The 15,137-nt window shown below is 42.3% G+C and overlaps 1 protein-coding gene across 1 annotated transcript; it reads left to right on the plus strand.

Annotated features, from left to right (window-relative positions):
* The first annotated feature begins 1,318 nt into the window (after nucleotides 1-1,318).
* Nucleotides 1,319-11,970, plus strand: zgc:66479 (neurofilament medium polypeptide). The gene is made up of 4 exons (XM_024383629.2): nucleotides 1,319-1,767; nucleotides 8,226-8,704; nucleotides 9,955-10,102; nucleotides 10,543-11,970. Exons 1-4 carry the CDS (start codon nucleotides 1,489-1,491, stop codon nucleotides 10,939-10,941), a joined length of 1,305 nt encoding a protein of 434 aa, XP_024239397.1. The 5' UTR covers nucleotides 1,319-1,488; the 3' UTR covers nucleotides 10,942-11,970.
* Nucleotides 11,971-15,137: the final 3,167 nt, after the last annotated feature.

The following is a 15,137-nucleotide window of genomic DNA, read 5'->3' on the forward strand; positions in this document are numbered from 1 at the left end:
GACCTGTTCGCTCTCGTTGGTTGGCCCTCACTTCATACGTGTCGTCAAACCCACTGGCTACAGGTTATCTACAAGTCTCTGCTAGGTAAAGCCCCGCCTTATCTCAGCTCACTGGTCACCATAGCAGCACCCACTCGTAGCACACGCTACAGCAGGTATATCTCACTGGTCACCACCAAAGCCAATTCCTCCTTTGGTCGTCTTTCCTTCCAGTTCTCTGCTGCCAATGACTGGAACGAACTGCAAAAATCTCTGAAGCTGGAGACTCATATCTCCCTCACTAGCTTTAAGCACCAGCTGTCAGAGCAGCTCACAGATCACTGCACCTGTACATAGCCCATCTATCTACCTACCTCATCCCCATACAGTATTTATTTATGTATCTTGCTCCTTTGCACCCCAGTATCTCTACTTGCACATTCATCTTCTGCACATCTACCATTCCAGTGTTTAATTGCTATATTGTAATTACTTCACCACCATGGCCTATTTATTGCACTCCCTGTATATAGACTTTTTGTTTTCTTTTGTTCTACTGTATTATTGACTATGTTTTGTTTATTCCATGTGTAACTCTGTGTTGTTGTGTGTTTCGAATTGCTATGCTTTATCTTGGCCAGGTCGCAGTTGTAAATGAGAACTTGTTCTCAACTAGCTTACCTGGTTAAAAAATGGTGAAAAAAAATGGAAAAAAAAACTTTTAGAATTAATAATTTTACAGTGTGTGGCTCACTGCTGGGCCTGTCCTGTGTAATCTTATGGTGATGCAGTATGTAGGCCAGTTTTGAGCATGACCCAGGCATATACTGGGCCAGAAAAATACAAAGTATGTGGCCCACAGCTGTACCCGAATAATTTCTCTATCTGGGTTGGAGAGGGGCAGGGCTCAGGGAACATTTTAAATTGTGATTGACAGCAGTGGCCATGCTAAAAAATCATGGCTATATAAATTTTTTCGAAATATATTTATTGTATGTTCACATGTGCAAGAAAATTATTGGTATATTTCTTACATACATTTTCCTAAGGCCTAAATATGTTCAACTGTCAAAATATATATATGACCATAGGCCTACTACATTAGTTTTCTGAGGTGTCATAGAAAAAGGGTTGAAAGGCACATTGTCCATATAATATCAGATCAAACTTCAATAAAGAGGCGTATAACACGTGACAGTAGCCTTTAAACATTGTATGCAAGTTACATTCGATTACAAAACACATTGAGCTCTAGGCTACTAGAGCAACTCCCGACCACAACGAGGAACGAGGGGGTGTCACGCTTCTGATACTAACATTAGAACACTTGCCTGACTTCAGTAAATGTCCAATGAATGAACGGGGTGTTGCAGAGTAGAGAGAGCACAGTAGCATACCCTAATAAATCGAAGCACCACTTTATCTCGAGCAAGACGAGTGCCATCATTCTCCCTGTCTCACGTCTCCTGTGTACGTGAGTCTCTCTCTCCAGGGAACAAGGTATCCAAAATGACTAAGCGCAAATCAAAGACTGCCGCCAACTTCAAGCCAGAGCGCGAGGACAACTCTTTCTTAATAGAATCCCACCCAGTGTCCGTGTCACGAAGAAGAGTAAATCAAGTTGCGCTGCCATGCATGTTGTTCCTTATGGTCGCGATTGGAGGGGCATCCGCGGGCTGGTTTTGCCTGCAACAGCAACAATCCATTGATCAGCTATCAGAAACGTTTAGGGCCATGCAAATAAGAATCAACAAGTTTCAGCAGCAGATGGGGCTGAGAGACGCACAGGTAATGGACTGATCTGATTCTGAAATTGTCACATGACCATGAGTAGGCTATGTCGTTGATCTTTGCAATAATATAAATCAAATGAGCCCAGCTGAGAATGAGAAGGGCTTTGGAGTTGTTATTAAAGCATTGACGGAGAAAGGAAATGGAAATATTGTTAGTATCAATTCCTCCCATCAGAGAATATACACTGAACAAAATTATAAACGCAACATGTGAAGTGTTGGTGGTCGCATGTTTCATGAGCTGAAATATAAGATCCCAGAAATGTTCCATATGCAGTAAAAGCTTATTTTTCCCTGTTAGTGAACATTTCTCCATTGCCAAGGTAATCCACCCATCTGACACGTGTGGCATATCAAGAAGCTGATTAAACAGCCTGATCATTACACAGGTACACCTTGTGCTGCTGACAATAAAATGGCAATCTAAAATGGGTAGTTTTGTAACAAGATACAATGCCACAGATGTCTCAAGTTTTGAGGGAACGTGCAATTGGCATGCTAACTGCAGGAATGTCCACCAGAGCTTTTGCCAGATCATTTAATGTTCATTTCTCTACCATAATCCGCCTCTTTCATCATTTATTAGAATTTGTCAGTACGTTCAACCGGCCTCACATCCGCAGACCACGAATATGGCATTGTGTGGGAGAGTGGTTTGCTGATGTCAAGGTTGTGAACAGAATGCCCCATGGTGCCGGTGGAGTTATGGTATGGGCAGACATAAGCTACTGACAATGAACACAATTGCATTTTATCGATGGCAGTTTGAATGCACAGAGATACCGTGACGAGATCCTGAGACCCATTGTGAGACCTATTTTTTTGTTATGTTATCTGTGACCAACAGATGCATATCTGTATTCACACCCATGGGAAATCCATAGGTTAGTGACGAACAAATTTATTTCAAGTGACTGATTTCCTTAACTCAGTAAAATCTTTGAAATTGTTGCGTGTTGTTTATATTTTTGTTCTGTATAAAATATGAAAATGTTGATATATTTATATTTTGTCATCATCAGTTTATGTTGATGTTCTGATCATGATTGAATACCAGCATGTGCCATGTGCATAGGATGTCTACAGCTCTTTTTGAATGGATCTTTTTGGTGAATGTCGGGAACCGAATCGCATCGGTGAAAGAGATGTTCATTTGGCTCCCTGTTTTGCATACTGTTACGACTGCTTTATGAGCTCAGAACAACGTTTTTCTGCAGATATGTTACAAAATAATTATCTAAAGAGGGTGAATCCTCGCTTCAGAAACAATAATTAGTGGGGATAGCACGTCAATCTGAGCCAGGTAAACATTTATTTGTATGCTCATTCCACGATCTGAAATAATGGTAGCCTACTCTTTCCGCTTCACATTGGAGATGTGCAATTATTCATGGTTATAGATCTTTTCGGGAACTGAGCCAAAAGAGTCGGCTCACCGAAACACTTGGAATGCCCATCGCTACAGCATATAGTTCTACAGTAGGTTCTATAACAGGGTTCCACAGTAGGTGGCTATTTGGCACTCCAAGTTTTCTGAGCACATAAGTTTTGTTTATGGGCATAAAATAATATTAAGTCACTATGAAATCAGCTCAAAGTCATTTTAAATTCAGAAATCTATTCCCAAGTATTTCCACTCATAATTTAGAGGCATATGTGGTCATATCCCAATGTAAACAAGGGTTGAAATAATTCTGTTTTTGTCAAATACTATATCTGTTTGGGATTATTGTGATCAATTTGTGGTGTACAAATTGATTATAACTTTGTTCAGGCCCTCTGACCATCTGCTCAATGAAAAATTGGCCCATGGCTGAATGTAATTGGGGACCCCTGGCCTATACTGTACACATGCATACAGGATAGGATAGCTATCTATATATAGTATGCTACCAGTCTGCAAGTTCATGCTCATGTTTCCCAACCACACATGTTGAAATGAATGGAAATGACATTTGTTAAGCAACGGAACAAACAGCAGCAGCTGTTTAAAGATCAGTCAGGACCTCCCTCTACCCTTTAACACTACCAAGCTATTTTCACAGCCCTGTATGCCAGCAGCTTGCCTGGCTACCCAGACTCCTTGCTCTGGCCAAAAGCTACGTCACGTCAATGGACATTAGTTTCTTCTCCGCAATGGATCTGAGTACATCCCCGACCCTTTACCGAATGCTAACACATTCGGGGCTGTCTGATTGATCCAGAAGCCAATAGGTTGGGCCAGAGCCAGAAAACACGTGGGTAAAGCGTAAAGCGGCAGTTTGAAAATCCGTCATTGGCTTGGATGCTGTGATTGGTTAGAGACTCCGTGATTGGTTAGAGTTGTTTTGTACAACACCCCTCGTGCCACTCGTCAGCACAAACAACTTAAATGATGGCAGTCTCAGACCAAAGTATGTGGCGAAAGACAGAGCAGCGGAAGATTTAGTATGAGTTGTCAGGCTAACCAGAAACGGCTGTATGACTGAATGTCCTTGTAGGTAACAGATATTACACGTGGGTGAGGAAAGTCTTTGCTTATGAACATAATCAGAAAGCCTGCACAAAACAGCATATATTCCTCTTCACTGTAACCAGAACCGCAATACAGTATTGCAGGTTCTCTTTCTTAATTCTTGGTGTTTTTTGTTGGTCCAGCACGGATGTGGAGAATATTTTCCTATTCCTTGTGTATTACTGGAATCAGAATTTCTATGTGAATAACAGGGATGAGCAGTTGCCGATAAGGTCAATCAAAATCTATTTGTTTTTTTACAAGTTGCAACAGGGAGACAACTCCAGCACAGAAGCAGAGAAATGTCTAACTAGCCGTCTCTGAGAAGGCCTTTACATCCTAAATCAGCAGACAACTTCTCTGGAAACACCAGCCAGAAAGGCTTGTTAGGAAGTCAAAACAAAATGCAGGGGCTTTGTAAGCTGCTACAGAATCACACAAGCATTTGTCGGGCCTTACACCTCCAGACCGGCGTCAATCACTATCTACAGATATTTGATAAATATTTCATCTCTAACATAAAACATCGTGTCTAGTGACCATCAAGCCTCAACGCTCCCAAACAGAACACTGGAAATCATGTGTATTACAGAAACGTAAAAAAATATAAATATGCTAAACATTGTGTTAATCACTCTAAACTGAATGAATCTGATTCAGCTTAAATATTGCCATTACAACTACTTAATAGCACAACTTGTTTTCCTCAGAATTGCAGTGTAACTACACCCATATAATAATGTAACTGTAACACAAGCTTTTGTGGCTTTTTAAATATTCTTATTTTGTCTATTTTAGTAAATGAACGGACAACAATACTTTTACTGATACTTCCAGCTATTTTGCTTACATCTACCTTACCTGTAGTTAAGTCATTATACTGTACAGTGCCTCTTTCTTCAAGTGCTGGATTTTCACCATCAGCGCCCAATCCACCATTCATTCTGACCTTAACTCCAACCCTCCGCTGTCCACAGATGAACCCATATTTCCTAGTATAATTCTATTTAGCTATTTATTTTTGCAATACATCCCTCCATTTTACTATGAGGTTTTAAAGGGGTACTGAACCTCCCTATTTGTAACTTTCCTACCGATATTGACCTAACATTAACAATCATACCTCGACCTGAATCCAAACTCGAGCCACTGATGGACAGTAGCAGAACATATGATCTATTGATTCTGTTTCCTCATGGCAGAATCTGCACAAGGCTGACTGTTCAATGCCCCATATATTCAGCATTCTTTTTGTAGAAAGTGTTTTATATAATAGCTTAAATTGTAACAAACTGATTGATGTGTCAATTGTTGTTTTATGTCAATTCATAGACCCAATGCCAAGGTATTGGGACATTAAAAACCTGTTCCCAACTGACTTGATTTTATGTGGTATTGCTGTCAAACCTTTAGACTTGAATTCTTTGGGCTAGGGGGCAGTATTTTGACGTCCAGATGAAAAGCGTGTCCAAAGTAACCTGCCTGTTACTCAGGCCCAGAAGCTAGGATATGCATAGAATTGATAGATTTGTATAAGAAACACTCTAATGTTTCTAGAACTGTTAAAATAATGTCTGTGAATATAACAGCACTGATATTGCAGGCGAAACCCCAAGGACAAACCATCCAAAAATAATAATAATTCAGCTTACTACTGTTTCCAATGGCTCTCATGTTTATTATGAGGCAAAATACTCCCAGATTGCAGTTCCTACGGCTTCCACTAGATGTAAACAGGGGATATTTTTGGGGATATAAAGAAGGAATTTATCAAACAAATGGACCATTTGTGACCATTTGTGTAGTTGGGACCTTTTGGAGTGTCAACAGAAGATCTTCAAATGTAAGGCATTTATTATATCGTTATTTCTGACTTTCGTGGGGCACCTGCCTGTTTGAAAAATGTTTTACATGCTTTTGTATGCAGGCACTGTCCTCAGATTATCGCATGGTGTGCTTTTGCCGTGAATCCTTTTTGAAATCTGACACAGCAGCTGGATTAACAAGAAGTTAAGCTTAATTTTGATGTTTGACACTTGTATTTTCATGGATGTTAAATATTTCTCTTTCTATCATTTGAATTTCACTCTCTGCAATTTCATCGGATGTTGTCGAGGTGGGTTGCTAGCGGAACGCCTGCGCCAGAAAGTTTAAGTGAAACTGATTTTGAAGTTGAAATTGTAGCCAACTCTGTATGACCATTTAAAAAGGTTGATACTTTTAACAGGGATCCATTGTCAAGCCACCGAAAATGTAAGGTTTTCATCTGCAATAAAGCAAAGAGACCAATCTTAATCATAGGATGGGCCTCTCATAGTAGCTTGCTAGAAAACCAATTTGGATTTAAGTACAATTTCAGTACAATGTAGGCTTTAAGAGAGAGGTTTAATCCCTTAATATTTTACAGTTTTAACCCTCCAAACTCATGTTCGTTTTAGAAATATGCTCATTTCTCTGGTTCGCCATTCCAAATAAAGTACAATGTTTTTTTCTCACATTATTTAAAAAAGGATTCTCCTGGGTCAGAGCCATGAATAAATATGTAAACTGCGAAATCACTACAGAATGAATTAGTGTAATCTTCCCTTAAATAGGTGTTTCCCTCTTCAAGGTTTCAAGATTCTACTGTATCTGTTTTGCAAAGTTTTCAATCAAAGTTAACAGTTGTAAGATCGCTCAACTTTTCTTGGATATGTACCCCAAGCATATCGACTTCACCATCCGCCCATTTAATTGGGAGACCACGTGCAATTTAAAGTTTGTATTGTATAGGCAGCCAATCTGTAATATAGTACACTAATTGGGTTTTAGTCCAGAGAAACTGGAGAAATTATCCATGTCCTCAATGAGGCCTTTCAAAGTTGAAGATTGAGGACTCTAGAACTTGACTCATCGGCGTACATCAATTAAAATCAATCAATTGTAAATTTGATACATTATTTGTCTTCAGGAAGGCAGTGGGTTTTATATTTTTTTGAGGAATGGGAGATATTCATATAGCTAGTGAGTGAGTTCATGCATGAAGTTAATCATAAGATTCACAAAACTATAGACCGATAGTTTTTAAAATTTTCCAGGTCAAGTTTTGGCTTTTTCAAGAGAGGCTTTATTGGTGCCACTTTTAGTGAGTTTGGTACACATCCGGTGGATAGGGAGCCATTTATTATGTTCAACATAAGAGGGCAAAGCACAGGAAGTAGCTCTTTCAGTAGTTTAGTTGGAATATGGTCCAGTATGCAGCTTGAGGGTTTAGAGGCCATGACTGTTTTCATGAATGTGTCAAGAGATACAGGACAACTGAGCTTTGGAGAAATATGCAGATTGAAAGAGGAGTTCATAATTTTCTTTCTAATGATCATGATCTGTTCATCGAGGAAGTTAATGAATTCATCACTGCAGAAGTGAAAGCCAACCTCTTGTTGAATGCTGCTTTTTGTTTAGCTTTGTGACAGTATACTTTTTTGGGGGGGGGATTGTTCTTATTCTCCTCAATTAGGATGTAAAAATAGGATGATCAAGCAGCAGTGAGGGCTCTTGAATATTGCACAGTACTGTCTTTCCAAGCTAGTCGGAAGACTTCCAGTTTGCTGGAGGGCCATTTCCATTCAATTGATACTTTTGTCTCTTCCCTTCATTTTTAACCCCTTAATGTTATCATTAGATCTAACAATTCAATGCCAGTAGCAAATAGGTATGGTGACAGAGGGCAACCCTGTTTTACGCCTCTTGACAATTCAAAGTTCTCAGAGAAGTAACCCTTATTTACCCTTTTAACCCTTTTATTGTTGTACATGACTTTTACCCATCTTATGAGAGACTTTCCAAATTTGAAGAAATTCAAGCACTTATAAACAAGTTCTAGACGTATCAAATGATTTCTCAAAATCTGCTATAAAGATTATACCTTGTTTCTCTGGAACACAAGCTTTAACTGATACCTGTTTTTTAACCAAGCCCAGATGAGATCAGGAGGTCTGATCGAGGAGAGGATACTGGCTTTGGAGGCAGCTCAGAAACAGGCCCAGCAGAAGGCGGAGGTTACCCTGGCAATGTCAGAGCAGTTGAAGAGCATCGACCTCAAATCCCAGTTGTGGGCACTCCACAATGAGATGAACACCAGGCTGGCTGAGTTCCAGCAGGTAGCCATCTCCTCCGCAGCCCTGCAGGCCATGGTGAAGAACAAGAGCGATGACTTCGAGTCGGTCAAGGAGAGCGTGGCGGCCGTTTCGAGCTCCAACTCTGCGCTAGCAGTGAGCTTGGCGAGGATGACCAGCACAGTGGACAACGTCAAATCCAGTCTGGCCGAGCAGGTGACTACGGTGGACGGCTTGACGTCACAGCTGGAGGGACAGGTCACTGAGCAGAGGGAACTGAGAGAGTTTCTGAGTCTTGACAGGGTAGTGCTTCATAACAACCACCAGGAAGTGGGTGAAATCAAGTAAGCTTGGGTTTTGTGAATCTTATGATTAACTTCATGCATGAACTCACTCACTAGCTACAGTGGGGCAAAAAGGTATTTAGTCTGCCACCAATTGTGCAAGTTCTCCCACTTAAAAAGATGAGAGAGGCCCGTAATTTATCATCATAGGTACACTTCAACTATGACAGACAAAATGAGAAAGAAAAAAATCCAGAAAATCACATTGTAGGATTTTCAATGAATTTATTTGCAAATTATGGTGGAAAATAAGTATTTGGTCACCTACAAACAAGCAAGATTTCTGGCTCTCACAGACCTGTAACTTCTTCTTTAAGAGGCTCCTCTGTCCTCCACTCGTTACCTGTATTAATGGCACCTGTTTGAACTTGTTATCAGTATAAAAGACACCTGTCCACAACCTCAAACAGTCACACTCCAAACTCCACTATGACCAAGACCAAAGAGCTGTCAAAGGACACCAGAAACAAAATTGTAGACCTGCACCGGGCTGGGAAGACTGAATCTGCAATAGGTAAGCAGCTTGGTTTGAAGAAATCAACCGTGGGAGCAATTATTAGGAAATGGAAGACATACAAGACCACTGATAATCTCCCTCGATCTGGGGCTCCACACAAGATCTCACCCCGTGGGGTCAAAAGGATCACAAGAACGGTGAGCAAAAATCCCAGAACCACACGGGGGGTGTGAATGAACTGCAGAGAGCTGGGACCAAAGTAACAAAGCCTACCATCAGTAAGGGCATTGAAGATGAAACGTGGCTGGGTCTTTCAGCATGACAATGATCCCAAACAGAAAAGGTTTGACCTCTGTCATTGCCAACAAAGGGTATATAACAAAGTATTGAGATAAACTTTTGCTATGGACCAAATACTTATTTTCCACCAAAATTTGCAAATAAATTCATTAAAAATCCTACAATGTGATTTTCTGGATTTTTTTCTTCTCATTTTGTCTGTCATAGTTGAAGTGTACCTATGATGAAAATTACAGGCCTCTCTCATCTTTTTAAGTGGGAGAACTTGCACAATTGGTGGCTGACTAAATACTTTTTTGCCCCACTGTATATGAATAGTGAAAGTTACTTGATGGCTGTAATTTATTTGTCTTGACTATAGGCAGGAGCTTGTCCTGACAGACGCATGGTTTTTCTTGGTCAGGTCACATGCTTACATAAAATATACCAGTTCAAATGTTGGTTCTAATATTCTATGGCTCATTGAGTCTCTATCTGTCTGTGTTTCATTCAGGGAGTTGCTGGAGGAATGGCAGGCCAAGAAGGCCCAGACTCTGGAGCAGCAGCTGCAGTTATTGACCAGGACCCTGGATGAGCAGCACATCAGCTCCCAGAGCATGCACCCCCATCTCAAGAAGCAGCTGGAGGCTGTTCACAGCCAGGTAGGCCCCACTTCCACCACAGCTAATTATTATATTTCTATATCCGTAGACTGCAAGGAAAATGAACAATAAAGTATTCCTCATCTTCTACATTTTTTTATGAAAGAACATATCATGGTTTGAGGCTTATAGTGTAGACTTACACACAGTGCTCTTACAAAAGTAATTATTTCTGCTTTCTGACACATACAGTAAGTTAGTCAAGTATTGTATAACTTCAGGTTGACTTAATAGATCGCTCTGATCTGTAAACACCAAACTAGCGTGATCAGAGAAAAGCAAATCCTTTCATGGACAAAGGGTTGAAAATGTTAAACTAATATAAAACTAATATTCGAGAGGAGCATTGTAAGTGTGTAACTCTTCCAGACACCATACACGATGACCCATGCTCGAGTGCCCTCTTGAATGTACAGTACGGATTGTTCTCTGTGTTCTAGCTGGTGAATGGTGGTCCACTCAGCCAAGAGGAAGTAGACTCCGAGGCGGCAGAGGCCTCGGAAATGGCAGAACGGGAGCATGAGGTAACAGAGGAAGAACCTGCTGAGGAGGAGGTAGAGGAGGACTTTACTGAGGAGGCAGTGGAACAGGAAGCTGAAGAGAAGGGCGTTACTGAGGAGGCAGTGGAACAGGAAGCTGAAGAGGAGGAAATGGAGCAGGAGGAGTCAGTGGAAAAGGAAGTGACAGAGGAGCCAGAAGAACAGCTAGTTGTAGTGGAGTCATTGGAAGATGGTGTCACAGAAGAGCAACTGGAGGAGGAGGAGCCACAGGATGAGGAAGAGGAGATTGATGATGACAATGACTTCCCAGAGGACTGGTCTCCTGAGGAGCAATGGTAGGAGGAGGAAAAGGTTCAGGCACACATTGCTGACTCTGGTATGGCTAGAGCAGACATTTCGACAATTGAAACATTACTGTATTGAAAGAAGTGGAGGCCACTCAACCAACATGAGGCGTGGTGCATTAAGAAAAAATGTATAAGGCGCAACGCTAACTCACCATTAAAAACATTATTTTATTTAAGCAACTATTAATAGCCTGACAAAATTATGAAGTAGGGGCCTATATGTACATGTCCATTCCCTCTGTATCATTTTTTTGATGAAGGCCTGAAATGTGACATTTTGAATAGTTGCTTGAATAACATAATGATACAGCATGTCTTTAATGGTGAGCGAGTGTGGGCCATTTCCTTTTTAATTAATCATACTTTACTGCATTGCCAGAAATTAAATTACGTTTGACCAAAATGGCGAGGTCTTATGGAAAGATATTAAAAGATATATTAAATATTATATTATTAGATATATTTCTAAAGATAAAGACGAGTGCCTATCGAGGACCCACTCCTCAAGACCCACACCCTCATACAGGTTCTTTAAAGTTCAACAGGAATACTTCTGATAAAAATAAAGACATTGTCAGTGCCAACTGTTAACAGTTGTCTGTACCTAAGTAAGCAGTCTGAAGTTTTCAGTTCTCTGTTTAAATATGAATTTCAGAGCAATAACTTCAGTTTTTAAGATGAGTGACAAAAGCTACTTTCCAATTTGTTGGCAAAGCCGCAGAATTCCAAACACTTACCAGCTTGGTTATGAACTTATTTGATAATGTTTCAGTTGTAAAATGTCCTTACTAAAAAGTTGTAAATCAAAATGTGTGTGATTATTTGGTTTTGATTTATGTAAATACATTTTCATAACTGTCCATATTATTGACCTAGCCTACATTCAGTAGCTGGAATTATTAATGGAGCCTCATTTTATTTCTGTCATGTTATAGATGTGACATCTTCAAACCTGCAAATTGCATCACAGATGTCATTGATGCACTTTTATAATAAAAAAAGTGTATACTTTATTTATTTACCTCTGCTTCTGTCCTCTTATTTGTTGTAGTTAATTATAGCCTAACAATGATTTAAACCTTGATTTACAAGAAAGCTGTTAAAATATAATTCTTCAGCTCATGGTTTAAGTTAATTTATTTGAGCAACTGAAAGCTTGCCTCTGTCTAAAAGAGAATGGAATGAAACCTTGACCGTAATGTGATCTGTAACAAAACACCTTCGCACAACCTCTCCCCAAATGTTATTTATGGTGTTGGCTTAGCCTATGGCACTAAGAACAGTATAACCCTGTGCTGGACCTGCTGTACATGTGGTTGGAGTTTCCCCTGTCTGGTACTGGACATGTTGTACATGTGGTTGGAGTTTCCCCTGTCTGGTGATGGACATGTGGTTGGAGTTTCCCCTGTCTGGTGCTGGACATGTTGTACATGTGGTTGGAGTTTCCCCTGTCTGGTGCTGGACATGTTGTACATTTGGTTGGAGTTTCCCCTGTCTGGTGCTGGACATGTTGTACATGTGGTTGGAGTTTCCCCTGTCTGGTGATGGACATGTTGTACATGTGGTTGGAGTTTCCCCTGTCTGGTGATGGACATGTTGTACATGTGGTTGGAGTTTCCCTGTCTGGTACTGGACATGTTGTACATGTGGTTGGAGTTTCCCCTGTCTGGTGCTGGACATGTTGTACATGTGGTTGGAGTTTCCCCTGTCTGGTGCTGGACATGTTGTACATGTGGTTGGAGTTTCCCCTGTCTGGTGATGGACATGTGGTTGGAGTTTCCCCTGTCTGGTGATGGACATGTTGTACATGTGGTTGGAGTTTCCCCTGTCTGGTGCTGGACATGTTGTACATTTGGTTGGAGTTTCCCCTGTCTGGTGCTGGACATGTTGTACATGTGGTTGGAGTTTCCCCTGTCTGGTGATGGACATGTTGTACATGTGGTTGGAGTTTCCCCTGTCTGGTGATGGACATGTTGTACATGTGGTTGGAGTTTCCCCTGTCTGGTGATGGACATGTTGTACATGTGGTTGGAGTTTCCCCTGTCTGGTGATGGACATGTTGTTCTTTTTCCGCCAGGCTTTTTGTGAGCTCTTTGGAAACTTTGAATAATGCCACCAGGTGGTGCCAGTATCTACAGGTCAGTGTCTCATCCTCACTGTGTGACAAAGTGTGACCGAGACTTGTCCATACAGTTCTGATGTTATCACCCAGTTCTGGTAGTAAAATATTACCATGAGATGGTGCCAACATGTTCATTTCCATATACTGTTCAGATAATATAGATTACCAACCTGGTGTGTGATTAAACTTTAATGAACACTGTTTTTCTTGATTAATCTTGTGGAATGGTATTACTGTAAATATCACTTTTCAATTGGTCTGAGCAAAAAACATTGGGTAGATATTAATCTTGGTTAACCAAGGACAAAAATCTTGTGTAATTATGTCCACAAGAGATTAGATAGAGATAGCTATATGGCTTGCTGTAATATTTCAGGCCAGAAATGTAATTTCTGCTATTGTTACCTTTCATATTATGCTCATATCCCTCTCTGTAAAGTGAAGATAGTGATTATTTGTCCATAAGGTATGTATATTGTATTTATAGCATGCTGAAGCCAAAAGATATTCTTAGACAGGCACTGACCACTAACCCATCAGGGGAGCACTAATCAAAGGAAGTAGAGATTATGAGCACCAGCCAAAATGACTTCCTGTTGTTGTCATCATTTCCCTCTACCCCCACTCTCTCCCCCTCTCTCCCTCTCTCCAGATCCCTTCCTACCCTCCTCTCTCCCCAGATTTCTCGTACCCCCTCTATCCTTCACCCCAGTTCCCCTCCTACCCCCTTCTCTCCCTCTCTCCAGATCCCCTCCTACCCCCTCTCCCTTTCTCCAGATCCCCTCCTACCCTTCTCTCTCCCCCTGTCTCCAGATTCCCTCATATCCCCCTCTCTCCCCCTCTCTCCCTCTCTGCAGTTCCCCCATACCCCCTCTCTCCCTCTCCGAAGAGCCCATTCCTACCCCGTCTCTCCCTACTACTCCCCTCTCTCCCTCTCTCCTGCACTCTCTCTCTCTCCAGATTCCCCTCCTACCCCCTCTCTCCCTTTCTCCAGATCCCCTCCTATCCCCCTCTCTCCCCTTTCTCCAGATCCCCTCCTATCCCCCTCTCTCCCCACCTCTCCCTCTCTACAGATCCCCTCCTATCCCCCTCTCTCCAGATTACCTCCTACCCCCTCTCTCCATTTTTCAAGGTCCATCTTATCCCCCTCTCTCCCTTTCTCCAGATCCCTCCTACCCCCTCTCCCCTCTCTCCAGATCCCCTCCTACCCCTATTTCTCCAGATCCCTCCTACCCCCTGCTCCCTCGTTCCCTCTCTCCAGATCCCCTTCTCTCCAGATCCCCTACCCCCTCTCTCCAGATCCCCTCCTACCCATCCTACCCCCTGTTTCCAGATCCCCTCCTACACCTTCTCTTTCACTCTCTCCAGATCCCCTCCTACCCCTCTCTCTAGATCCCCTCCTACCCCCCCTCTCTCCAGATCCCCTCCTACCCCTTCTCTCTCCCTCTCTCCAGGTCCCCTCCTACCCCGGCTCTCCAGATCCCCTCCTAACCCTTCTCTCCCCCTCTCTCCAGATCCCCTCCTAACCCACTCTCCAGATCCCCTCCTACCCCCCTCAGATCCCCTCCTACCCCACTCTCCAGATCCCCTACTACCCCTTCTCTCCCCCTCTCTCCAGATCCCCTCCTACCCCACTCTCCAGATCCCCTCTTACCCCTTCTCTCTCCAGATCCCCTCCTAACCTCCTCTCTCCAGATCCCTTCCTACCTTTTCTCTCTCTCTCTCTCTCTCTCTCTCTCTCTCTCTCTCTCTCTCTCTCTCGAAATGATCCCCTCCTATCTCCCTCTCTGCAGATCCGCCCTCCTACCCCCTCTCTCCCTTTCTCCAGATCCCTCCTACAGCCCCTCTCCCCCTTCTCCAGATTCCCTCCTACCCCTCTCTCCCTTTCTCCAGATCCCTCCTACACCCCCTCTCCCCCTTCTCCAGACCCCCCCTCCAGATCCCTCCTACCCCCTCTCTCCCTTTCCAGACTCCCTCCTACCCCCATATCTCCCTTTCTCCAGATTGCCCTCCTACCCCCTGCTCCCTCTCTCCAGATGCCCTTCTACCCTCTCTCTCCCTCTCCC

Source organism: Oncorhynchus tshawytscha, linkage group LG02 (assembly GCF_018296145.1).
Source record: "Oncorhynchus tshawytscha isolate Ot180627B linkage group LG02, Otsh_v2.0, whole genome shotgun sequence".
Taxonomy (NCBI): Eukaryota; Metazoa; Chordata; class Actinopteri; order Salmoniformes; family Salmonidae; genus Oncorhynchus; species Oncorhynchus tshawytscha.